The following is a 27,261-nucleotide window of genomic DNA, read 5'->3' as shown; positions in this document are numbered from 1 at the left end:
CCCATGAAAATCCTTAACAACCCATTTCAGATTCCCACATGTAAATTGTGATACATGTTTCTCTTTCATTTTTGATGATTTACGTGTCAAGAACACTGCATTTTCCCTAAAAAGAAAAAAAAATGAAAACATTTGGAAACAAAAGTCTATTAAAAACTAGACATAGTTCAGATTGTAGAAGAAAGTTTTTAATGCCAAAAATCTATGGCAGTATTTTGCATTTGTAGAAAGCTGACCATTGTGATTTACTTGGTCCACTTTTAGTTTTGCTCAAAGCAGGAATTTGAAAAGTTTTAACTATGAAATGTAGGTATGGATATAATTCCCTTTTCATCAATTAATAGAATTACAGTTACAAGTTCTTGGATTTGTCACACATTCAATAAATATTTATTGAACATCTATTATGTTGCATGTACTAGGGATGCAGTGCCCTTCATAGTCTAGTGGCTGTGAGTGGTAATGACATGGGCTCATAGAGAAGTTTCAGAAAAAACAATGGAGTCATCAGTCCCTTAAATGAAGTTTACATTCTATTAGGAAAAGATCAGCAGATAACCTTGCCACTTTCAGTAACTTTGGGATGGCTTTGTTACCTCATCTCCATTATCTCATCTCCTTCACATAAAGAGATACTTGTTCTTCCTGAAAAGGGTAATTGTTTTAAAAGTTGAAAGCACAGCCTTTGGAAAACTCAAAATCATCCCTGAAATAATCTTACTCAGAGCGTTGATCCATGGTTTAGGAATTATTCTTGTCTGAAATTCAAACTTAAAAATGATGTGTGTGTGCGTGTGTGTGTGTGTGTTTTGAGAGGGTGTAATGAAATTATTGAGCATATGTGTTCCAGAAATTTGAAGCTATACCAAGTTTCTGCCTTATGTACTCCTGTTGTGTTTTGTTGAGTTGACAGAAACTGTGTAGTCAGTCACACTCACACTGTGCTCCTTTGTCTCAGTAATGTGGCCCAAAAGGAAATTCTTAAGGACAATGTCTTATGAAGGGCTGGGTGTAATAACTTTATTCTGAAAGCCTAAGGTAATTATTATGGTTTTAATTAGGAGAGTGACTACCTTTCATTTTGAAAATTTCACTCTGCCCTCAATGTGGAGAATAGATTAGGGAAGAGGCAAGAATGGAGACAGAAACAATAGTGAATGGACATGTATAAATAGTTTAGGAAAAAGGAAATGAAACTTGAGATTGAGATGAAGGGGTAGATTTGAGAAATATTTCTATTATGGAATGAACAGATGTTTAGAAATATGTTGTTGTTACTTAGGTGGTTTTGTTTGCTTTTATTCAGAAAAGATGATTTGATTAGGAAGCATGCTGTATTGACGGAAGTGACTGAAAAGCTGTCTGCTCTGTCTGTGTTCAGAGAATTGACTCTTTTTTTTTTAAATGGGTATATTTTATTTATCTGCACTTAAAAATGTATAAATCAACCAAACTACTAAAATATTACTATAATGCAGCAAAAACAAAACACCTATCTACAAAGAGTAAAGTAATTAACAAATGAGAAGTAGCAAACAAAGAAGGGATGGGGGAAGTCAATGAAGCAGGGTCAAGACAGCTTAACAAGTCAGTGAAGCCTCCCAATGCCTTAGAATGAGTACTCCATCACACATTTTTATACTTTTACTTCCTATTCTTGAGGCTAGATCCTAAAGATATCCAAACTAATCTATAGTCACAAACATCTGTCTCATCCTGTATGTTGTCCAAAACAGCCAAGGTCATCTGGCCCATGACCACTGAATTTTTGAAATCTTTGAAATCTCTGATTAGACTCATAACATACCTATACCCACCCTAATTAGCCAATGAATAAAGTCAGACACAAAGCTTTCAAAATAATTCTGCAAGGAAAGAAGTAATGCAGCCTTTGCCCAGATTGAGCTTGTAGTCTATACCCATCTTCACCCTTATCTTCATGCATCTTCAGGCTGGGTATTCATGAAGTAATTTGGGAATAAATCCTTGGTGTGTAGGGTACTAAAAATATTTAGCAGCTTGCTCTATTACATTATGGTTTTCCCCAGCACTTCCCAAGGTGGCCTCCAAATCACTGGCAGGAGAATTTTGCTGGAATTGGACCTGGGGCTGCAGGGATTCCTCTCCACTGTTCTGGAACTGATTGTTCCAGACTGGGTTGTTATTCCAGGCTTGGGTGTACCAGTGCTGGGTGTACCAGTGCTGGCTGCTCCAGGAATGGCTGCTCCAAATTGGACTGTTCCAGGTCTGATTGCTCCACATGGGGAAGTTACCGGAAGTGTTTGCCAAGCACCCTTGGGGATAGGAAGAGTAGAGTCCCGGGAATTCTGTAGGTGCTGAGCCCCTCTGGATCACGCTGTTGCCATTCTTTGACCAGTTGGTGTTTTTCTGCCACTTCTTACATTTCATTCTCTGGTTCTGGAACCAGGTCTTAACCAGTTTGTAGCTGAGGTTCAGAATGTTGGAAAGTTCTTGCATCTGCTAGAGACTGAGGTATTTCTGTTTTTGAAATCTATCATTGAGTATACACAGCTGGGTCTGAGAGAACACGGTTTTGATCTTCTGTTTCTTGACCTGGCCCTCATTTTCCTTCTTCCCTGTGCTCTTCCCTCCAGACGCGGGTAGTTTTACTTTGGGACTGGTGGAAGAGTCAGGGCTATCCTGAATAATTAGATCCACAGGGGAAAGAAGAGAAGAGACTGTCTCTGGCTGGTGCACCTCAGCAGATGACATTTGCAAGGATGCCTAATTTTCTTCAGCCTCATAAATCTCAGGCATTGGTGAAGACTCACTAGAATTGTCTGTTTCAGGGCAAGGCAGGCTTTGGGGAGAAGCTAGATCCACGCTCATGTTGTTGAGCAGAAGGGGGGGGGGGGGGGGGCGAAAACCAAAGGCCTGGTCTGTGAGAATGGCCAAGGTGGGCTTAAAAGACTATTTGGGTGGAAGAACTTAGAGAAATATGAAGATCTACAGATAGGAAAGTATTAAAAGGGCGGGATGAAGCCAGAGACTTGACTCTTGAAATATCTAGATAGATTATTTTAATCATTTTAGAGCATAGCTTTGGCTCTAAGCAAGGAAATAATATTGAACAATGACAGTAACATTTTGTAAAGGGATTTGACATTAACAGATACAGGGCATATTGAAATAATAAATTGTTTTTGTTTATAAAACCTTGAGAAACACCATGTGATATGTTATGAAATACCAGACTTAACATTTCTCAGGGATACTGAGTCTGATAGGTTTTATGAATTAAATGCCTGCTGTCTATTTAGGAATATTTAGTTAACAAGACATTAGTATACAAAAAAATATAGAGAGAATACCCTATATGAGAGCAAAGGAAATGTTCAATTTGTTGCTTGTCTTAAATTTCTCTTTTGTGAATTGTCAAGTGATTTCACCAGCAGAATACAAGAACTATTTTGACTATAATTGAATCCAGGAGAAATTTCTTTTTTTTTACTTTGTTTGCAGTGCTTCATTAAGTTTGCTTCAAGCTATCTAAATACCTTTGACAAATGTCTTTAATTTATTTGGGTGAAATTCTCACAGTGTAAGACGGTATTCTCCTAGAGAAGAAAATAGAGACATAACAATACAATTAATATTATTATACTGAAGTGTATCAGAAGCTCACATTTCCATGTTGTGCAGTGTTTCATAATAAGGCTTTGACTCTTTTTGTTTCCTAAATCAATTTGAGGTCATATTTCAATATTAAACACATAAACCCTTTTGTATTTAATAAATAAATAAATAATCCTTAATTTTAAAAAGAGAAAACTTTTCTTATATTTTTAAGTATAAAAGATAGTCTTGGCTCCTTATAGTAATATGGTTTTCAAAATGAAGGAATGCTTGGTGTGTGTTGATATGTATGTGCTTGCATGTGCCTGTGTGTGTGTGTGCACACACACATGTATTTCTCCATGTAATCAGTTTCACAGTGGCTTAAGAATAAATGAAAGCTCCCCTCCCCAATTTCTTGACCGTCCCATGATTCAGTGCTTCAAGATTGGTGTCATACATTTTAGCAATTAGAAGTTTTCCATTTTTACTTGCAAAGATCATATTTTCATGACTAGAGGCTTTTTCATGAACTCAGATGGACTCTCTTACTCTTTACTTTGCATCCCTTTTTCTTTCTTTTTACTCTATAACCTTAGTGCCAGATTGTTAGCTGTAATCACATGATATATTAGCTTTCTGTATAATCCTTAATTTTAAAAAGAGAAAACTTTCTTATATTTTTAAGTGTTCCCTTCACACCTTCTGTTTTGCCTTTAATATTCAAATGTGTTCAGTGTTTGTACTTGCTGTTTTTACTAACCCTTTTTTTTGCTTTTAGTTAACAGCCAGGTCTTTACCTGCTGTGCAGTCTGATGAGAGACTTCAGCCTCTGCTTAACCATCTAAGGTAATATGAAGGCACAGCCTTGTTATGCTTATAAATACAAATACATTAAAGTGGTTAAATATAGTGGATAAACCCCTTCAATTACTGAAAACTTAAAAAATATTTTCTTCCTTCAATTCTGTTATTCAAATTGTTCTTAATACGATATGTTTGTTAGCCTTGTCTTTAGGGTATTGTAGAAAACTTTTAATTAAATAAAAATGTGTAGAATGAGTTGGTAACTTTAAATTAAAATGAATTCAGAGATGACTGATTAACTTTACAGAAAGATCTCAAAGCTATTTATTTAAATGCAAGGCTAAGGCATACTCTTGAGATCCCCACACATTTTATTGGGGATGAATGAAAAGGGTGAGATTTGTTTTCCAACACAAAATAATATATCCTGATTATTTAAAAAACAAACTTAGTAAATACAGAAAAGGAAAAAGGAAAACTCATTATTGCTACTCAGAGGTAACATTTTCCCTCTATGCTTTTTACAAATTCGGTGTTGAAATTATACTTTTATATAATTTGCTATTTTTTCCAATTTTAATTCAGTTTTATAGAGATACATTCAAATACTATTTTTTCCATTGTAAGGATTGTAAGAATTTTTTCTTGTTTAAAAATTACTGACTACCTGATTTTTTTCTTGTATGATTATATTATAGTGTATTTATCCATCTTTGGATAAATACACTGTAATACATTTCTAATTCTTTTCACTACTTAAAAATAATGCTGTATGTAAAATTTTATGTGTATTTTATAATATTTCTCTAGAATAGGTTTTCAGAAGTGGAATTACTTTGCCAAAGGATATGAACATTTTTAAAGGTTTAAATATATATTTATTTTTTAAAAACCCTATTCTATTTATACTCTCTTATTGCACAAAGACAAAACAGTTACTTATTTAATAGGTTGATCACAGAGATACCATTGTAATCATATACATTTCATTGATTTTTTTTTAATCTTCATTTTATTGAGATATGTTCACATACCATGCAGTCATACAAAACAAATCGTACACTCGATAGTTCACAGTACCATTACGTAGTTGTACATTCATCACCTAAATCAATCCCTGACACCTTCATTAGCACACACACAAAAATAATAAGAATAATAATTAAAGTGAAAAAGAGCAATTGAAGTAAAAAAGAACACTGGGTACCTTTGTCTGTTTGTTTGTTTGTTTCCTTCCCCTATTTTTCTACTCATCCATCCATAAACTAGACAAAGGGGAGTGTGGTCCTTATGGTTTTCCCAATCCCATTGTCACCCCTCATAAGCTACATTTTTATACAATTGTCTTCAAAATTCATGGGTTCTGGGTTGTAGTTTGATAGTTTCAGGTATCATTGATTATTTTTAAGAACAATTTTTAAAATGTTAGATTATAAATTTTTATTTGTGGGGAATTAGTTATATCCTTTGCTGATTTATTAATAGCGTTTCCTGCTTTTATTTGATCTTAGGTACTTTAGATATAAAGGGATAGTAACCCTTTGTTGTATTTGTTACAAAAACTGTTTTTCTGAAAATTTTTTATTATGTTGCATTATCCAACATACAAACGTTTTCAAAGTTTGTGCAACCAAGAACCAATAGTTTTTTTTGTTGTGGTTTCTTTTTATTCTTTTTAAACATCGACTAATACTTCTCATTCAGAAGTATCTTTTAGTTTTTCTTTGTTTTTCATTTTTTTTCCTTTTCTTTCCCTCTCTTGCTCCCTTCTCCCCTCTCTTCCCCTTCTTTCAAATAATTTTTCCTTCCCAGAGACACTTATTTTTTTTGCAATTCTACTGAGATATAGTCACACACCATATAAACCATCCAAAGTATACAATCACTGGCCCACAGTGCCATCACATAGTTGTGCATACATCCCTATGAACAATTTTAGAACATATTCATTACTCCAGAAAAGAAATTTTTAAAAAACCCAAATTTTCCCATACCCCTTCCCCCTTCCCCCACATTTAGTATTGCTGTGGTACATTTGTTATTGTTGATGAAAGAGTGTTAAAATATTACTGTTAACTAGTCCATAGTTTCCAATTGGTACATTTTTTTCCACACATACCCCTCAATTATTAACTCCTTGTAATAGTGTTGCACGTTTGCTCCAGTCCATGAAAGAACTTTTAATATTTGTACAGTTAATCATGGACATTGTCCACCTTAAGATTCACTGTGTTATACATTCCTGTGTTTTAACCTCCAATTTGCCTTCTGGTGACTTACATGACTCTAAACGTCCCTTTTCCACCACATTCACACACCATTCAGCACTTAATTATTCTCACAATAACATGCTACCTCTATTTCCAAATGTTTAAGTTCAACCTAGTTAAACATTCTGCACCTATTAAGCAACCTTTCTCCATTCTTTAGCCCAGTAACCTGTATTCATTTTATACTATGAGTTTTCATATTAGTAAATATCAGTGAGATCATACAATATTTGTCCTTTTGTGACTGACATTTCACTTAACATAATGTCCTCAAGGTTCATCCATGTTGTCACATGCTTCAGGCCTTTATTCCTTCCTACTGTTCAGTAAAATCCTGCATTGTATGTATATCCCACATTTTGTTTATCTGTTCATTTGTTGATGGACACTTGTGTTGTTTCCATCTTTTGGCAATTGTGAATAGTGTGGCTATGAACATCAGTGTGCAAATGTCTGTTCGTGTCCCTGCTTTCAGGTCTTCAGGGAATATCCCCAGTAGCAGGATTGCTGGGTCCTAAGGCATCTCTATACTTAGCTTCCTGAGGAACCTCCAAACTGTCTTCCACAGCGGCTGTACCATTTTACATTCCCACCAGCAGTGAATAAATGTTCGAATTTCTCCACATCTTCTCCAACCCTTATTTGTTTAATAGTGGCTATTCTAGTAGGTGTGAGATGGTATCTCATTGTAGTTTTGATTGCATTTCCCTAATAGCTCCTCTTTGAAAAATGTCTACTCATGTCTTTTTACCCAGTGTTTTAATTGGGTTGTTTGTCTTTTTAATGTTGAGTTGTAGGATTTCTTTATATATTCTGGATATCAAACCCTTACGAGATATGTGGTTTCCAAATATTTTCTCCAATTAAGTTGGTTGCCTTTTCACCATTTTGACAAAGTCCTTTGAAGCACTGAAGTGTTCGATTTTGAGGAGCTCCCATTTATGTATTTTTTTCTTTCATTGTATGTGCTTTGGGTGTCAAGTCTAAGAAACTATGCCGACCACTAGATCTTGAAGATGTTCCCCTACATTTTCTTCTAGGAGTTTTATGGTACTGGTTCTTATATTTAGGTCTTTGACCCATTTTGAGTTAATTTTTTGAATAAGGTATGAAATAAGGGCCTTCTTTCATTTTTTTTGGTTATCCATATCCAGTTCTCCCAAAACCTCTTACTGAAGAGACGGTTTTGTCCCATTTGAGTGGATTTGGGAGCCTTATCAAAAATCAACTGACCATAGATGTGAGGGCCTATTTCTGAACTCTTAATTTAATTCCATTGATCAGTATGTCTGTCTTTATACCAGTACCATGATGCTTTGACCACTGTGGTTTTATAATATGCTTTAAAGTCAGGAAGCCTGATACCTCCCACTTGATTCTTCTTTTTCAAGATGTTTTTTGCTATTTGAGGCCCCTTATCCTTCCAAATAAAACTGATAATTAGCTTTTCCATTTCTGCAAAGTAGTCTGTTGGAATTTTGATTGGTATTGCATTGAAACTGTAGACCAACTTGGGAAGAATTGACACCTTAATGATATTTAGCCTTCCAGTGCATAAACAAACAATGTCTTTCTATTTATTCAGGTCTTCTTTGATTTCTTTTAGCAATGTTGTAGCTTGCTATGTACAAGTCCTTTACATCCTTGGTTAAGTTTATTCTTAGATATTTCATTCTTCTAGGTTCTATTGTAAATGGAGTTTTTTTTTCTTGAATACCTCCTTAGATAGCTCATTATTAATGTACAGAAACACCATTGATTTTTGCAGTTGATCTTGTATACTGCCACTCTGCTGAACTTGTTTTTGGTTCAAGTAGCTTTGCTGTTGTTTTTTCAGGATTTTCTAAATACAGGAACATGTCATCTGCAAATAGCAACAATTTTACTTCTTCCTTTCCCATTTGGATGCCTTTTATTTCTTTTTCTTACCTAACTGCTCTAACTAGGTCTTCTAGCATAATGTTGAATAGTATTGGTGACAGTGGGCATCCTTGTCCTGTTCTTGATTTTAGAGGGAAAACTTTCATTCTCTCACCATTGAATATGATATTGGCTGTGGGTTTTTCATATGTGCCCTTTATCATGTTGAGGAAGTTTCCTTTGATTCCTGTCTTTTGAAGTGTTTTCATCATGAAAGGATGCTGAATTTTGTCAAATGCCTTTTCTGCTTCAATAGAGATGATCATGTGTTTTTTCCCTTTTAATTTGTTGATGTGGTGTATTACATTAATTGATTTTCTTGTGTTGAGCCACCCTTGCATACTAGAATAAAACCCACTTGGTCTTGGTGTATAATTATTTTACTATGCTGTTGGATTCAATTTGCAAGCCTTTTCTTGAGATTTTTGCATCTATGTTCATTAGCAAGATTGGTCTGAGGTTTTCTTGTAGTATCTTTATCTGGCTTTGGGACAGACACTTTTTTTTAATACAATTTTATTGAGATATAGTCACACATCATATAATCCATCCAAAGTATATAATCAGTGGCTCACAGTATCATCATACAGCTATGCATTCATAGCCACAATCAATTTTAGAACATTTTCATTACTCCAAAATAAAGAAAAAATAAAAATAAAAAAGAACACCCAAACCATCCCATACCCCTTACACCCCCCCCATTATTTACATATTTCTTTGTCATTATTTTATTATTTATCTGCCCATACACTGGGTAAAGGGAGTGTCAGTTTCAAGGTTTTCACAATCACACAGTCACATGATAAAAGCTGTATAGTTACACAGTTATCATCAAGAATCAGGTCTACTGGATTACAGTTCAACAGAGTCAGGTTTTTCCTTCTAGCTATTCTAATACACTAGACACTGAAAAGGAATATCTATATAAGGCATAAGAATAACCTCCAGAATGACCTCTCAACGCCATTTGAAATCTCTCAGCTGCTGAAACTTTATTTTGTTTCATTACTCTTCCCCCTTTTGGTCCAAGAGGCTTTCTCAATCGCACAATACCGATGCCGGGTCCAGGCTCATCTCTGGGAGTCATGTCCCACGTTGCCAGGGAGACATGAGACAGATACTTTTTAGACTCTCTGTAATTGTCGTGGTTTTTTTTGGAGGGAGGTTAGGGGGAATGTCAAGATTAATATTTCATCATGGACAGTGTATCATAAATATTATAAATAGTTGTTAAATTTTCTAGAGCTCTGTGTTAGTCTAGAGTTAAGAAACCCAAGAATCATGTTTGAACCGCTTCCCCAGAGCTCCCTCCCACTTGTTCAAATCTATTGGTGACTAAAACCTGTTGTCACCAATATACTCTTAACTGTAGCAGCCTCTTGCCTGTTCTCCCTGACCGCTGCTTTACCCTCTCAAATGTATTTCCTGTCATTGCCAGATGTGATCATATCATTTCTCAGCATAATACTCCTCAGCCTGAAATATGACATCCTTCTGGAAGGGGCCTGGCCTGTCTCTTTCAGCACTGGCACCCCAAATTCTCGTCTCCCCAGATGCCTTGATGTTCCTCTAATACAACGTGCTCTGTGTACTTGTAAATAATTTTCATTCTGCCTGGAATATCCTTCTTTCCTTCTCTTATTTTTTTGACTAACTTTTTCTTTTCCTTTAAAATTCAGCTCAAGTGTCTCCTCCCCTGGTAAGCCTTCCCTGACCATTTAATCCCTCTGCTCCCCTAGTCTGAATTGAGTGCCTTTTAAATGTGTTTTCATAATGACCCTCTATATTACTGAACTAAGATATTGTAACTGTTTGTTTCCTTGTCTCATCTCTCCATTATAGTATGAACTGCTTTAGAGTCTGTAAAGTGACTTTCGTGTTGTATTTCCAATGACTGGGACAGGATCTGGCACGATAGGCATTCATTATGTGTTTTGTTGAATGAATGAATGCATGTAATAACAGTGCTATTTTATCTTTTTTTTCCTGTGTAAAGTTCTTTATAATTTATAAATCATATTTTCACACTTTACCTATAAAACCACTGGTTCAAAAGGTTTAAACCTTTAGTTAATGCTTGATTCTGTGAAATAGTAATGGATTCTCCTTCCTCGACTTCAGTATGGTAATTGTCAAGAAGAGTTTAGATTAACTACTGACATGTCTGTTTGGGTCCTTGAAACTTGAGCAAACTGTATATTCATTTAGAGCTTTCATTCTCTGTGGATTTCACACATGACTAGTTGCTAGGCAACCATGTGCATAGTTTGACAACTCCTCTTCTACAAGGTAACTTTGTGATATGCCTTTCAAGCCTATTGAATTGTCTCTTTTGGCTGTTTAAATCTAATATTTTTATTTTGTCTTCCTTTTGCTTTGGTCAAAATGAGAAAGAATATTATTTGATTTGAGAGATTCTAATTACAATCTTATTAAGAAAAAATAATCACCACTGATTTGCATGAACATGAATAATTTAAATGTTCCCTAGAAAGGATGAACATTAGCAGATTGAGGCTAAGATAATTATTGTCTAATTTTGTTTAGTGCTTCTAATGATCAAAGAGGTCTGATGAATAGCATTTTAATTAAATTTGTCAATAAAACTAATTTGGAAGTTGATACAAATACCTGTAAAAATTGAGGTAGCAATACAGAGAAATTCCCAAATCATTTTACAGGATATGACCACACAAAGATAATTAGTGTAATAGTTTGCCAACCTAATAACCTAGGGTGCTGCTTAACAATATATATTATTTTGAGAGTGCAGAAGTGATGTAGCCAGATCTTAGCTGAACCCTGGTTTCTTGTTAAAAATGAACTAAAACTTTTTTTTTTGCTTCAATATCTTATGGAAATACTAGTTTATTTTTATTTGTTAGTAGTAGCCATCCATTCATCAGTTACTGATTGTCCCTTATGTGCTTGGAATAAAAAAAATAAGAACCAATCTTTCTTCTCAAGGAGTTAACAGGTTTGGTTTCATTTGAGAGGAAGATTCTTAAATAAGTTACACAATTTGTAAAACTTTGTAATAGACTTAAATACAAGGTACATAATTTTATTAATTAAACTTACCATCTCCCTCACTGGGTTATTCCTTAAGTAATGAGCTATGACTTGCTTGCTTTGGTTTCCATACTCCCAAGCACAGTATTGGCCCATGAATGCTCAGATTGTCAGTCTGAACTTTAATCTCACTTGAGGGTGATGATGTCATTAGCTAAGAAGGAGAAAAAAAGAAGATGAGGGAATTGGGAGATGGATAGGGTTGCTGAAATGAAAGGTTCAGTAGTTTCAGTACTTTAAATGTGAAATCGTCTGTGGAATATATGGGTGGAATGTTTAATAAATAGTTGAATAGACCCACAGTTTAAAAGTGAAGTTTATGCCAGAAAGAGACATTTGGTAATCATCATTGTATAAGATTAAAATTATGGCAGTTGCAGAAATGACCCAAGGGGAGAGTGTAGAGTGTCAAGAAAAGTGATAATGGCCATGAATAGAACCCACAGAATTATCAGTATCATTTGGGATGGGCAGTTGTTTGGGATGGCAGTTACTTGGACAAGTGACTTGGGAAGGGCCGAAGGTGGAGGTAGGATAAGAGTTGAAAGAGAAACCAGTAAAATACTGGGAGGAATCTTAAAATCGGAACAGAGCAAAGGTATAGTATTATCAAAGATTCTAAGGAAAAGATTTCAAAAAGGGATGTCAAAGTCAGTCAGAACTATCCAGCATCAGTTGGATTTGACACCTGGGAGCCACTGGTGGCTTAGCCACAACATTGTACAAATCTGATTACTGGGAGAAATTAAAGAAAAATTGAGGAAAATGAGGAAAATGAAGCTATATATATATATAGGGCATGTAGGCTGTTCTGGGTAGACCTTAATTCTGAGGGCAAGGAAGGAAACAGGACTGTATCCACAGGCTTCATCGTTACATAAAGTGAATTATTTTTCCCTTAGGTTTGGAGGGATGAGTGTTTTCTTGGTTAAGGGGGAAATCAGGACTATGGGAGTGAGAGAAATAAATGAAGGGGCAAGATTTTGGAAGGGGTATGATGGAATGGGACTAGGAATTTAAACTGCTTGGAATTGACAAAGCATTTTCCAACCTGACTTTTTTGTTATGCTTAGAACAACTCAGTGAGGACTGTAGATGGTTATTTATCATTATTCCCATTTTAAAGTTTAAAGATGGAGACTCAGTAAATTCTCAGTAAGAAAACCTGATTTTTCAAATGAAAAGTACCATGCTGCGCCAAAGGAAATGAATGAATTATTTTATAGAGTAGGGCTTTTTCAGTTTTCCAAATTGATACCAGGAACTCTTCAATTGGAAGAAGTAAACTTGGTTAGACGAAATAAATGAAAAATGCCAAAATGTTAAAGAGAATTTATACAAATCATCATTTCTGCTTTCCTAAAGTCATATGTTAAGTATAACATCTTATGAGTCTCTGTCTCAATTGGACTTTTTTTTTTTTGGTTCAAAAGAGCTTTTTATTACTAAAACAAAAATCAGTTGAAGTGCTGTCTCACTCATTTCCACTTAATCGTTTCTAAAAAGAGGATTCATACAGTTCTTTTTTGATAGAGGTAAGAATTAGAAATATTCAGTTGATGCCTTTTTGCTAAAATAGCAATTTAAAAATTAGAATGCAAATGAAATATAAATTGTTTTAAACTTTGTTATAGGTACACTCTTTAATGCTGGATATTGCTTCCTCATCACAGCACCAGGTTTCAATTTTATTTATGGTTTCTCTTTGGGACACCATTGTCCATTCAGTATTAAAACAATAACTAATTTCATTGCACAGGTTTGAAGTCCTCAGGAACCAGGTCAAAAGGGTAAAGGTGGTCAATGTGATTTTATGGTCATTCTCATGGTTATATGTCACTGCATTTTCTTGGTTGAATTATGTGGCATACTAGGATTTTAAAATTTGGAGATATATGAAGGTCTAGGGATATGTGCCTTGTGAATGTTGAATTTTATTTTAAATATATATCTTTGCTACCTAATGATGGTACCTATGTAATAATATTTATAAAGTGATATTTGGCTAGCAAGAATGTATGTTAAAGATTGTTATTTTTATTTATTATCTCACTTATAAATGTAAGATATAAAGAAACCAGAGAGGCAAACTTGCAGCTCATATTCTACATGTTATAACTTCAGTTGTATGATTAAGATTTATTTCCTTAACAATAACACCTTTTCCCCAAGTGTATGTCTTTTTCCTTCACTCTTCCATTTCAAGATTTGAAATGAATGGGGACCAAGCAGCAGATCACTTTAATAGTTGCGCTCATTTCATGTACCCTTATTAAAGAATAACTCATTTTTAAAACATGTATTTTTTACACTGTTTCTCCTAATTTTATTACCATGTTTCAGCCCAACAATGAATAAGATATCATATTAAGATATAACAAGCTAGTAAAGAGAAGTGTAACCTATAGTAAATACTTGGACTGTGTCACATGGATTTACTTGCAATGCATCCTAATTTGTAAGCAGATATTTATATTGCCTTTTCATTTAAATCATTTAAAATAATGCAAGAATCTTCCTTCAATTGTTATAATTACAGGCTACTTTTTAAAATTCTTTTTTCTAATTCAGGCATTTAGTTAATAGCTACCCATTTGTATTTATTTCTCTAAAGAATATGCTGTCTCAAATTTTATATTGGAAATGCAACCTCTGTAAGAAATCTTTTCCCAGTATCCGCAGTGGTACAGTCTCAGCATTTTCCTTTTGAATCAGTTCTCATTTTGAAATCAGAAAATTGCCTGGGCATTCATGTGTTTTTTGTGGTAAATGTATTGCTAGGGGCTTTCACCAATCCAGGCCTGATACAAAAGCCTCATTAACGTGGCCCACCGTGCTTCAGGGGTTTGTCAACTCTTTCTCATCACCTGTTTCTAGCCCCTGGCATGCCTTGAACTGTTTACTTCCTTTGCTACATGCAGCAACACAGGCTTTTAGTTCTGTGACTATTGTGATTTTCCAGATGCCTTGTAAGATATTAATAAATGAGAAAGAATGTATTATTTTCTGTTTGTCACCATCTTTGAATTATTTTTTTCATGTCTGTTCACAAAACATCCTGTCTTTTCAGAGCTGTACTTGTCAAGAACCATCATTTTGTTAGTATCAGCCCCTTGTACTAAGGACTCTAATAATAGATACTCTGATTATATATGAAGGAGCTAATAGATGTGGTTCCTTAATTCAAGACATTTATATTTTTCAGAGGGAGAGGGGACCAAGATTTATAAACACACACACACACACACACACACACACACACAAAACCAGGCTGAACTGAAATAACTGCTGCAGTTTAATCCAGTGGAGAGTACAGAGGTAGGAAGTCTTATTTGTAAGAAGTGGTATATGTTTGTGGGTTATGTTACAAACTTATGTCATTTAATCTTTTTTTTGATAAAATATGCCATAATATATAAAATTTAGAAAAATAGAGGAAATGGATCCTACATCCCTAATGCAGTCTCCACTAGGGTTATGTTATAATATATTCATATTCTTATACAATTATAATTAAGGTATTTAAACTTTTAAAATTCTTTTTACTTAACATGTCATAATTATGCAATAAATTAGAAAATTGGTTTTCATGGCTCTAATTTTAAGTGCCTGTATGATAGTCAATTGAGGCTAGATATACCTATTTTTACTTAGCCTTTCCATTTTATAGGTTATTTAAGCTTCTGTGGTTGAATAACTCTTTGAAAACAAAGTGTATAATATCAGTAGTTTCTGTATGGCCAGGTGAAGTAGTCTGGGGAGCAGAAATGCTGTAATGACTTTGTGAAGAAGGAATTGGAGCATGGATGTTTTCTAGCAGATAGAGATAAGAACAAAGAGCAGCAGCAAACTAGTGCGTATAGCTTTCAACAGATAGGAGAGTTCATTAGTCTAAAGGTGTCATGTTGTCTAAGCAAGAAAAGTGGCAGAGTTCTTAACAAGTGGAATCAGTGACTTGAAAAAGATGGGATTCAGGAGGCCAAATTTTAAACCTTATTAATGTGTCTAGATTAGAACCATTTGAACTATCTTATCAATAAATTGTCCTTTAGAATTTTTTAAAATCACATATATGTTCAAATGTGTGTAAGTATAATAAGTATGTGTGTGTATTCTCTAACTCTTCTGTAGGTTGGAAGTACTGCATGGCTCTTACTGGGCTTAAAATCAAGGTGTGAGCAGGGCTGTGATCCTTACTGGAAGCTCATTCATGTTGTTGGCTAAGTTTGTTTCCTTGCAGCTGTAGGACTGAAGTCCCATTTGCTTGCTGCTGTCAGTCAGGGACCAGTCTTTGCTCGTAGAGGCTTCCCACATTCCTTCTCATGTTTTCCATGAGCTTCCAGAGGCCCTTGTCCCATCCTTGCATCTCTGAACCAGCAACAGTGCCAAGTCCTTCTCATGCTTCAGATCTCTCTGATTTCAGCTGCTGCATCACTCTGCCTCCAACCTAAGAAAGTTTGCAGCTTTTAAGGGTTAATGTGATTAGATTGGCTGCTAAGATATTCAGGAAAATCTCCCTGTCTCAAGGTCCTTAACCTTTATTATAGCTGCGAAGTTCCTTTTGCCTTGTAACCTAACATATTTACAGGTTCTGGGACTTAGAGAATGGCATTTTTCAAGGGCCATTGATTTTGCCTACTACAGTGCAAGTTTTTTGGGGGGAGGAGGGAATAGCTTTTTTAATCGTTTTTCATTAGTTTTATAAGTAATTCACCACTCTTAATTTACTTACGATACTGAATTTTCCTGGGGTTGTGAATAGGTTAATTCACTTTGCTAGTATAATATATTTTAAAGTTGAAAAAGTAAAAAATGATTTCTTATAGAAATATAAGTTACCGACTTTCTTTTTAATGATACAGAAAGAAGATAAGAAAATCTTTCCTGTTTCTTCAACTAGCTATCTAGCCAAAGGCAAATACATACCTTTGTAAATAGCAGATTTTGTAATGAGACTGTACAGTAGTGACTGAGACTTACGGAGGTACTTTGTTGTGAGAGCTGTTTAGTAAGGCATGGTTGTAAACCTTTTAGCACTCTTAGATTTTGTTTTAGTCATCATTTATTCAGCTCATATAAGGGAATTCCTACTAGATGCCTGGACTGATGCTAGGGTCTAGGGATACATATTTTTATTTCTCTCTTTGTAGAGCTTAATATTTATCAGAAAAGAGAACTTTAAAGTAATTATAGTAAATTATGATTACTACTAGCATAGTTGAAAAATATGATTTACCAGTGCGCATAGCATCACAGAAGTAATGAAACCTACGTCACAATGCTCTTGCAGCTTATTCCCAGCTAGGTATTTAAGATTTCTCCTTGTCCTCTAACTCAATAGTTTCTTAGGAATATCTGGATTGAGGATGCCGATACTGGAAAGCAAAACTTGTGATTTCTTATGCTTTTCAATTATTCAGTAATTTCAGTGATTAAATTTCCTATTCTTCACTCATTGAATTTCTTTAACACATTGATTGCCCTCTAGTAACATAATAAAGAAAATCAGTTATTTTACACTGAGTTAGTCATAAAGTGCTAATAAAGTAGAAAACGATGGTAATGCCATAGGAAATAACTTTCTTAAGGAGCCTGAGAAAGCACTGTGGTAGCAATATGTTAGCAGCTAAAACATAACTTCTTAAGCACAATTCCAGTAGCGCTTTTTGCAGTGATGGAAGTGTTCTATACCTATGCTGTACAATCTGGTAGCCAATAGCCACGTATGGCTGTTGAATGCTTGAAATGTGGCTAGTGTTGAGTGAAGAACTGAATTTTAAATTTTATTTAATTTCAATTAGTTTCAATTTAAATTTGAATAGCCAATTTTAACTAATGGTTACCGAGTTGGACAGTGCAGTTCTAAATCATATTTTAAATACATTTATGTAATCATATATTTTTGAAAAATAATAATAGTGGGACCTAGAGTTCCAAAATCTGGCTGCTGTAATGCCTAAGATGAGAGTTACAAAGACCGACTTTCAAAAATCAAACTTATTCATACTCAGAACTTTGCCTTACCCATGGTGGGCTCTTAATAGAGAATATTTCTATGAATAATAATAGTAGCAGTTACCGTCTATAGAGCTTTTGTTAGATATTTATTGTTTACATTTAATTCTCCCAATAATCCACTTGGGAGTAGCTGTTATTATACTCGGTTTACAGAGGGAGAAACTGAGGTGCAAAAATAGGCTGGTTAGCTGGCAAGTTGCAGGGCCATAATTTCACTCTGCTCTGTGTGACTTCAAAACCTTTGATATTAACCATTGGGGTCTAAATTTATCAGGACTTACAGACACGACAAAGCATGAGGGTGAGAAAATACTAACGTTCTCTTCCATGATAGTTTGAGTCACCTGACCATTTAAACCCTGTCTTCATTCACCTTTTATGTCAATTTAGAGGATATTTTTATACACATCATTACCAATTTTTCTTCAGCCCTTTATACAGTGTGAGTGGATAGTTAACAAAACCTCTTCCCTTTCTGCATGAGAATTTGACTTTCAGTTAACTTCTCAGCATTCTTTTCCTGGAAACAGATAAAGAGGGTTATATATCAGTTATTTTACTAGATATTATGACTTCTGTGTAGAAATGACCTCTGATTAATTAATTGCATCTGGGCTGGACCGAAAGGCGCTATAAATACCTGACAAAGAAGCCATGACTTAGGGCTTCCTTAGCTTGTTCCTTGAAGTGACCCTGGAAGCTACACTTACGAGTCATTGCAGGAAATTGTGACTACTGAGGATCATCAGTCTCCTAAGTCAGGGTAACTCCTACATCTGTTGGGTATGGCTCTTGACTCCTTGCACCTGAGTTGTCCAGCTGTGCAGGATTGCTGCAAGGACTCCTGTAGAATAGGAATGTTTGAAGCTGCCCTGCTGGCAAGCTGTGATCCCTGTTCTGGATCTTTCCAAGGACTGATGCCAATATGGCCTTTGGTAGCCTTATGAGTTTAAATGCTTGTTGCCTAAAGAGAACCCTTGCATTGCAGACAAAGTTAACCGTTCCTCACTCAGAGAAAACAAAACAAAATTCCATACTTGGGCAAGGAAAGACAAACTACTGAGACTCATTAAAGGTTTAATGCCTTCTCAATTGTTTATAATTATTATTTAGTAGGTAGTGCTATAGAAGATAATACAAGGTGAATAAAAAGCCCATTTTTAATAGTGCTACCTTGGTTCTTACTGCATACATATAATCTAAAGGAGAGCACTAGAAAATTGATAAAATGCATATAGCAGTGTATCTTCTCAGATCTTATAGAGATCTGCCCCCGATACTCAATTTAAAGTCCCCTTCCCACCTCGCAAGTACTTTATCATATTATCTTACTCTGCCTTTTTTCACAGCAACATTACTATATGGAATTATTAAATTATCATTTCATTTGTTCATTTGTTTGTGTGGTGTTTATTTGTCTAGAATGAAAGCTCCATGAGAGCAAGGAATTTGTCCATCTTGTTCACCACTATCTCCCCATTACTTGTAACAATGGCTGACAGAATAGGACCTCAGTAAACTCTTGAAAGAATGAATAGGACAAAACACTTTCAGCTTACCTCCTCTAATTCATTTTTTTGAAGCTGCTGCATATTGAGACTGAATGATATGGTAATTTGGACACAAAGCTGATGGATTTTCCATCATTTCTAAAGAAAAACTCTGGTAAAGAAATACTCTCTACCTTTGGGGAAATTCTGTGCTGGTATTACCTTCTGTTTTGGGAGTTAGGACTCTGTAATGGAATCAGGAACTCATCACAGAGGAAAGATAGTACTTTCTATTTCTCTATGTGACCTCAGAAGAGAAGTCCCAATTTCTTTTCTTCCCAATCACTTATTCAAATGTTGAAGATGTATATTTAAAAAAACAAAACTTATTATGTAGTTTGCTAGTTTGATCTATGAAATGAAAACCTTAAACATTGTGAGACATCATCAATGGCTGTGCAAGAATAAAAAGATGTACAAGGATGGTATGTGATGTGACTGTTGGACTGTGACTTTTACTAATAATCCTCGTTATTTGTCCCCTTCATCCCCTTCTCCCCCCAAATTCTACAGATTTCCAAAACATGGTATAATTTGGTTCTCTACTGAAATTGGGAACAAACAAAGAGGGGATAATCCTCGAATATGTGAACCCCCAGGGTGGGGCGGGGTGAGGGAAGATGTTGACCATCAATTTAATGTATTAATTCTGTTGGTTGTTAGAATGCCCCCTTCCTCATTTTTCATTAACACTCTCTCATGCATCCTTTCTTTATTTGCATTTATTTTACTATCATCAGCCAAAAACAAAAAGTTTCTATTAGGGGTCATTATATTACCAGGATCTACACTAAGATTGCAGAGTATAAGAATATAAAACATTTACTCATGAAAATAGAGATATTTGTTGGGGCCTTTAAATGTGTGTGGTGAAATAATTATAAAGGGCTGTAGTTTAAATAGCTATTATAAGGATATGTGTGTGTATATATTTTACTTTTTAAATATAAATATAAATATAATTTATATTCAGTAAAATGCACCCATTTTAAAGGTGCAGTTCAATAACTTTGGCAAATATATGGTACAGATTTTTTTTAAAGAAAAACAAGTCTCTTGGAGTTCATTGAGTTCTTACAGTTTAGAAATTGGAATAAATAGGAAAATGTGGACCACATGGGGAAAGATGAGGCCAACCTAAAATAAAGTAGCAATTGTATAGTTTATAGTTGTTATCTGATATGGAAACCCATACAGGCCTGAGTTTTATTGGATATGTCAGTCTCTTGGAATCATTATACTGCATGTTGTCTGATGGTAGTTTTCTGGGAATTATTTTTTTTAACAAAATTGAGTAAACTTCACACTTGTGGAAAATAATGTATGTTCAATTTAAAACAGAACCTTACTGATTCTCTTCTCATTTGGAATAACTGCACAGTAAATCACCTGGGCAAACACAAGTTGGATACCATTTACTAGGGATTAAGCTACAAAAAGAAACTCATTTCAGTTTCATTGGTGACAGCTATTGAGTGAATTTTTGTGTGATATCTTTCACGGCAGGATATGATATATTGTAACTCCAGCTCTCTTCATTTCCTACCCACCCAACAAATCCAAACTGCAGGGATTGTGCTATCTAAATGTCTGAATGGCCTAGTTTATGGGGACAGAGTATTTTTTTTAATGTCCAAAGTGGGCAGAATTGTGACTGCAAAAATAAATATATGCGTGATGTACAGAGACTTGTTTCTTCTTCCTGAAATTGTTTTTCCATTTGTGCTATGATTACACCTGGCTTTATGTGAAGGGGTTGTATTGGAACTTGTATAACTTTTATAGAATGATGTAGAAGATTACTGTTCATTTTGAAAGATGTATTAGCCTCCTTTTTAATGGTTCAAGTAAATGTTTCCTTGATGCAGAGATCAATTTTGATTACTTGTGATGCTTTTTTTCACTGCTTTTCTTTATTTTATGCCAGTTTTCAAAATATGGTAAACTATAGCCTGCCAGATAGAAAAGAGCAAATAATGTTAACTTCTTTAGCTTCAAGATCACTGGAAAAAGCTTGACAAAGAAAGGAAATATGTTTTATATGTTATTGTCTTATGAACCTCGGAATCTCTATAGGTTGGTGGAGAGAGAGGGCAGAGAGATACCCCAGAGGATGGGAGAGGAATTCTTTCCTGTCTGACCCAGGGTCTTGCTATAATCCACATTCACATCCTGCTTAGGTTGACTTCTTACAAACGAGAGAGTGGGCAGTTGAAGCCAGGTCTTGAGGTGGACCAGGCAGCTCCCATAACTTCCAAATAGAAGTGTATCATAGCTTTATTTTTACACACATGCACACACGCACACACACACAAATTCATTACCTCCAAACTAATCAGAATTCAAGATTGTTTCCCTAATAGTATAAATGGCAAACTGTGATTAAAATTTAAGAAACTTGATCCCCTAGTAAAGTTGTATGAAAATAAGCAGACTTGCAGTAATACTTGAGGCACCTCCTTTAGTGGGCCCAATTGCAGCTAATAGTCTGCTTATGAATGGCAGAGATTGATCTTAACTTGGCAAATAAGAAGTCAGGGTAGATCAGTTGGTTATTCTACAGGCATACCTAGTCCTCAAGAGAATCATTTGACTGCTTCATATCATTATATCCTTACTCTACAACAGTGCTGTCCAATAGAAACACAATGAGAGCCACAAATGTAAGCCACATATATAATTTTAAATTACTTAAAAATTAAGTTTAATATCATATCTTGTTTGATGCATATCTAAAATATTATTTTAACATGTAATGAATATGAAAAATTGTTAATGAAATATTTGCCATTCTTTTTTTCATGCATCTTCAAAATCTGGTCCTTATTTTACACTTATTGCACATTTCAATTCAGACTAACTACATTTCACGTACTCAGCAGTCACGTGCGGCCAGTGGCTACCATATTGGACAGTGCAGTTCTACAAAATTTGATTCCATTTGAATCCCCAAAGCTTGAGATTGAATTTTGACACAGGGTATAAGAGTAGAGATTAATGACAGGCTCCCCAAACCTTCCAGATCATCAGATTATTTAAGGTCATCTAAATTCTACTACTTCAAATGTGATACTATAAAGAAGGGAGGAAAGAAATTTCGTTCTTCTAATATTCACTGGAAGAAGTGAATGAATGCTGAGTAGAGAAAAACAGCAACCAAAATCTTTAAAAGTAATGAATTTAGGCCTGAGTGATAATAATAACAATTTGAGTGGAAAACACTGTGATAAAATTTTTACAGACATCTCATTTGCTCCTCACAACAACTCTTTGAGAGAGATACTTTTGTAATCCCTAATTTACCAATGAGGAAACTGAAGGAGTTTAAGAGATTTTTGCGAAGTCGCACAGTTGGTGTGTGGACACAAATTCATAATTATTGGATTCTGAAATCTTTTCTCTTAACCACTCTTCTCTGCTTACTCTCCTGTTCTTCTATGCTTCCATGATTGCCTTAGACATATAGGACTTGGAAAAATTATACAAGTGAGGAGTTGCAGCTAATTCCTAAACTACTGCAATGATTCCACTACTCCTTGTTTATTACCCCAAGTTCTCATCAGGTGTTTGAAAAAGAGAAAATGACTGGAGAAGTAATCACCCTTGAAAAGCTGACTTTTGCCCTCTCATTTTGTCAGTTATGCCCTTTGGCATTTATGTCACAGTAGTGGAGTTTGTGAATATCGCTCGTTGCTGAGGTGTGATGATCCATCTTCTGCTAACAATCAGTGCCACAGCATGAAAAGATTACTTTTTTTCTTAACCACCTAATCTTGTCATGAGATCCACAAATCCACTTTCATGTAATTTCTGCTTTTTGTTTTCAACTCTCAGTTTCAACACTCAAAAACAATTCCCTGTTGAGTACCTAAGTACTCATATTGATATTCTGGTGCAATGAATGAGACTTAAATTCCAATTTTTCTACAAAGACCAGGAGTAGGTCTGCTTTTTCACTTAAGATTCAAGATCAGATGTGTGTGGATGTATATGTTTCAAATTTATCTTTTTATACGTTGAGTGTATTTTTATTCTGTAAATTAGGTCTTTGTGTGGTAGTGTTTTGGGAAAACTAGTACTAGTTCAGTGTAGATGTGATTAATTATGCCTCACTCACACCCTCCTCCTCCATATTGGATTGATTTAATTGGATTTTAAGTAGGGTCATTCTAACATTTGGTTACATAAATATGTATTTTGGATATTTTGAAAGCCTTACCTTTCTCCTTTCAGTTCTTAAATATTGCTTAGTTAACTTTACAATTTCCTATTTGTTGTGATTTTTAAGCTTTATTGAAAAACCAGCTATGCATACCTCTTGCTGTTTAATGAACATGATGATATAGAAAAAAAATTCCTCAGACATGACTGAGTTTTAATTAAGTTGCATGTAGGTCTATTGAACAAATGCTACAGTAAGAAGATGTTTATATATTTTGTATATCTTTAGTTCTCTTATTGTAGATTAGATAATTTAGTACCATCTACTCAAAACAAAAACAAACAAGAGTAAACACCTAATTACTTGTCCCTAAGCAAAGGGTTTGTTATACACAAGTGCAAAATCATGTTTTCTTAAAAAATACTGTTATGCATACATTTGGGTCTGTAAAAATTTGACAAGCCTCAAATTTTCATTAAAATGGGGACTTAGCACCATTATTACAAAAGTCGATAGAGTTTAAATAGTTTGTTTTTATTTTAATGTTTTTTGTTCAGAGATCTATGTCTCAGGACCCACCTACCCAATTGCAGTTCCTTTTATAATCCCTGCCTCTGCTTTTGTCGCCTAACCCAACCTATTCTATAAACTGTGGTTTAGAAACTTCCTTGGCTTTGCTTGTCTCTTTCTGCTTGTGCATCTGATATGTATTAACCCTCCAGATCGTAAGGAAAATAGACTTTATTTATTCCAAAATGCCACCTCCTTATCACGTGTTCACTTTAGAACCCTTCCAACAACCTTAATAAACTCCAATCATATACTTCTATGAACCTAGTCAAAATTTAAGAATGTTTTAACAAATATGTATTGGCCACTGTTCCTAGGGAAACAAAAGCAATAGGAATACACACACACACACACACACATACACACACACAATGCATATATTATGAAATCATAGAAATTGGGAATTGGCATGTCGGAATACCATAGGGAAGCCACAAGCTGGGAATTCCGGTGAAGGTTTTCAATGGATTCCCCAGAAAAACCTGGCCAGTTGAAATGGAGATGGAAATTCTTCCTTCTCACTGCTGAAATCATGAGTTCTTCCTAGAAGGCCTTCAGCTGATTGAGATGTCTCTCATTGCTGAAGGGCAATCTGTTTTGTTGATTGTAGATGTTTCATCTGTCATAGATGCTGTTTTAGTTTCCTAGGCTGCTCAAGCAAATAACGTGAAATGGGTCAGGTTAAACAATGGGAGTTTATTCACACAGTTTGAAGCCTGGAAAAAGTCCAAATAACGACGTCATCAAAGTGATACTTTCTTCTGGAAGACTGGTTCTGGGGCTGGCTCCTGGCAATCTTTGGTCCTTAGCTTGTCACATGGCAAGGCACATGATGGCATCTCCTGGTCTCTCCCCTCTCTTCCTAGTTCAGTTGATGGTCAGTTTCTTGCTTCCTGTGTTTTCTCTGTGTTTGAGTTTCATTCTACTTATAAAGGACTCCAGTAATAGGATTAAGTAAGATCCATCCTGATTGAGGTGGCCATGCCTTAACTGAAATAACCTCATCAAAAGGTCCTACTTACAGTGGGTTCTTAAATTCAAGAACATGTTTTTATAGGGTATATAACAGCTTCAAACCACTGCAGATGCAATCAACTAATTCATTATTTTAATCCAGGAAATACCCTCACAGCAGCAATCAGGCCAGTGCTTGCTTGACCAAACAACTGGACCCAATAACCTAGCCTAGTTGACAGATGAATTTAATAATCACAGAATACAAAGTTGTTAAGTCACAACTGATGAAAATATAAAAGCAACCTGCCTTTGACACTTACATGATAATCTCATGGAACTGTCCTACTTCTAAGCCTTCAAAAATAAAATTATTTTCTGAGTAAAATCTTATAAACTTCCCCTTTACTCTTCAGTCCCTCTTTCCCACTGATTGCTGTCTTTCCCCTGATCTCAGCTTTTCATGCTAGACCCTCCAAGTCATCTATCTACCTTCTGGCTTCTCTATTCAGCCTAGATTCTGTTGTTAGTCATTTCAACAACATGCTAATAATACTCTAGAGTCCTGTAGCCTGTGTTTCTAAGCATAACTCTCTCAGTTTGGTGCCATTATCTTGCTCAAATACCTTTAATACCACAAATTGATTGTATTCTCTCCCCACCCTTCTTTTAGAAGAGACCTCTTCTCTCTGGCTTGGAAACCATTTATTTTGAGCATTATTGTGGCATCTGTCCCATTGTGCTATTTTGATCATCTCTGGATCCTTCACTGGTTGAACTCTTCCTTGGTCCCGAGGTGTTTAACAAGTATTTGCTGACTGATGGGCTATACTGGGACTGTTGAAGGATCTTTTTTGGTAACTACTATCAGTTATATCCAGATGAGGACAAGAGTGTATTTTTAATTATCTACTGGGATGTGGAAAATGTCTTGTTATAGAGAGCCTGACAATCTAATGATAGTTTAAAAAATAAAGTTCATTCTGGGTTTTCTGCTTGAGTGGTGAAGGTGTTTATTTTACTGGTGCAGTACAGTAATTGTTACATTTAGCAAAAGTACACTATCTCCTTTTACAACCCAGTGTCTTTGTATAGTATTCTGATGTAATTGAATACTCACTGAACCACGACTTTATTGTTTTCACTACTTTACTGGCTTTTTGGTAACTTAAGAAAACTGTATGACATTTCACTTTTAGTGCCTTTCACCTGAGACTATAGGAAATAAAAGATAAACTGTGCATAGAGAATGTAAGTAAATCACTGCAGTTCATAATCCTTTACCACCACCCGTATTTATGGATAAACAAACTGAGGCAAATCTTTTTTTTTTTTTTTTCCTTATTTACTTGTGGTAAATCAATGACTAAACTGAGAATGAAGGAAATAAAATATTGATTTTTTTAGCCTCCCTGTTAGTTAATCTAACATTTCTTTTTATATTTGGCTGAATAGTGATTAGTGATATAATTTGAATTTTCTGGCCCAATAAAGTGTGTTTTGGTCTGCTTTATTGAGAACAATGGCGTTTGTGGTACATCTCACTTTATTCTTTTGTGAAAGGTTAGAAGCACCCAAAGCTTTTATGTATACTGAAGCCCCCTGGTTAAAAACTGAACATCGGTGACAGTGAGTGTTTCTCACAATAAATCTGTGATTGTTTTAAATGGACAGGAAACGGTGCTTTCTGTTGAATTTATGTGTTAATTTATATCTTGAACCAATTGGAAATAGTTTTTGCCGTCAAAAATTAGTATTTTTATTTCTGTTTCCCCAATAAAATAATCTTTAAGAACTGTTCATTCATCAAATTGATCTGTTATTTTTTTTATCATGAAAATAAGATATATTTTGACAGCTCATTAGTGTAGAAGCTGCATTCATTTGGAAGCCAACTCTTGAGCTTTGAATGTGACAGAAAAGTGCCTCACTTTTCCCGGGCACCTATTTTGAATCTCATATAGTAACATCCCTTGGTACTGTCAAGTAAAAGCCAAAGGTCTAATTTCATGAGCTAATGTGAATTGTTCTTAAGAGTTCTTATCCTTTTATGGCAGCACTATTTATTCCTTTCTCCTCTACCTTGTTTTTTGAGCTTTTGTCAATGTTTCATTCCTATGAAGAAAAAAAAAAATCATCCTGGAAACATCCTAATGACAAGAGAATTTATCATCTGAACTTTTATTTTTAATAATTTCTTTGCGAGTTTAAGTTTTTTGACTTACCTAAATAGGTTTTACTTGTGGAAAGTGAAATGATACCGTGGAACCAGTCAGTCACTCAAGCTAGAAACTAATGTGTTATCCTTGACTCATCTACCTCCCTTATCAAGTCATGTCCATTCTTTTCCAGAAAATCA

The 27,261-nt window shown here is 35.0% G+C and overlaps 1 protein-coding gene across 6 annotated transcripts in view; it reads left to right on the top strand.

The window, feature by feature from the left end:
• PRIM2 (DNA primase subunit 2) overlaps positions 1 to 27,261 on the top strand; it is an 804,531-nt gene that overhangs the window by 205,832 nt on the left and 571,438 nt on the right. For all 6 annotated transcript variants that reach the window (XR_005217813.1, XM_037842555.1, XM_037842554.1 and 3 more), the window contains exon 8: positions 4,358 to 4,425. Coding sequence is in view for 5 of the 6 variants with exons in the window: in XM_037842555.1 (XP_037698483.1) it covers positions 4,358 to 4,425 (68 nt within the window). In the remaining variant the exon portion in view is untranslated. The remainder of the gene's footprint in view (positions 1 to 4,357; positions 4,426 to 27,261) is intronic.

This window comes from Choloepus didactylus, chromosome 7, assembly GCF_015220235.1.
Source record: "Choloepus didactylus isolate mChoDid1 chromosome 7, mChoDid1.pri, whole genome shotgun sequence".
NCBI lineage: Eukaryota > Metazoa > Chordata > Mammalia > Pilosa > Megalonychidae > Choloepus > Choloepus didactylus.
This window is presented reverse-complemented; position numbering and strand designations above follow the sequence as displayed.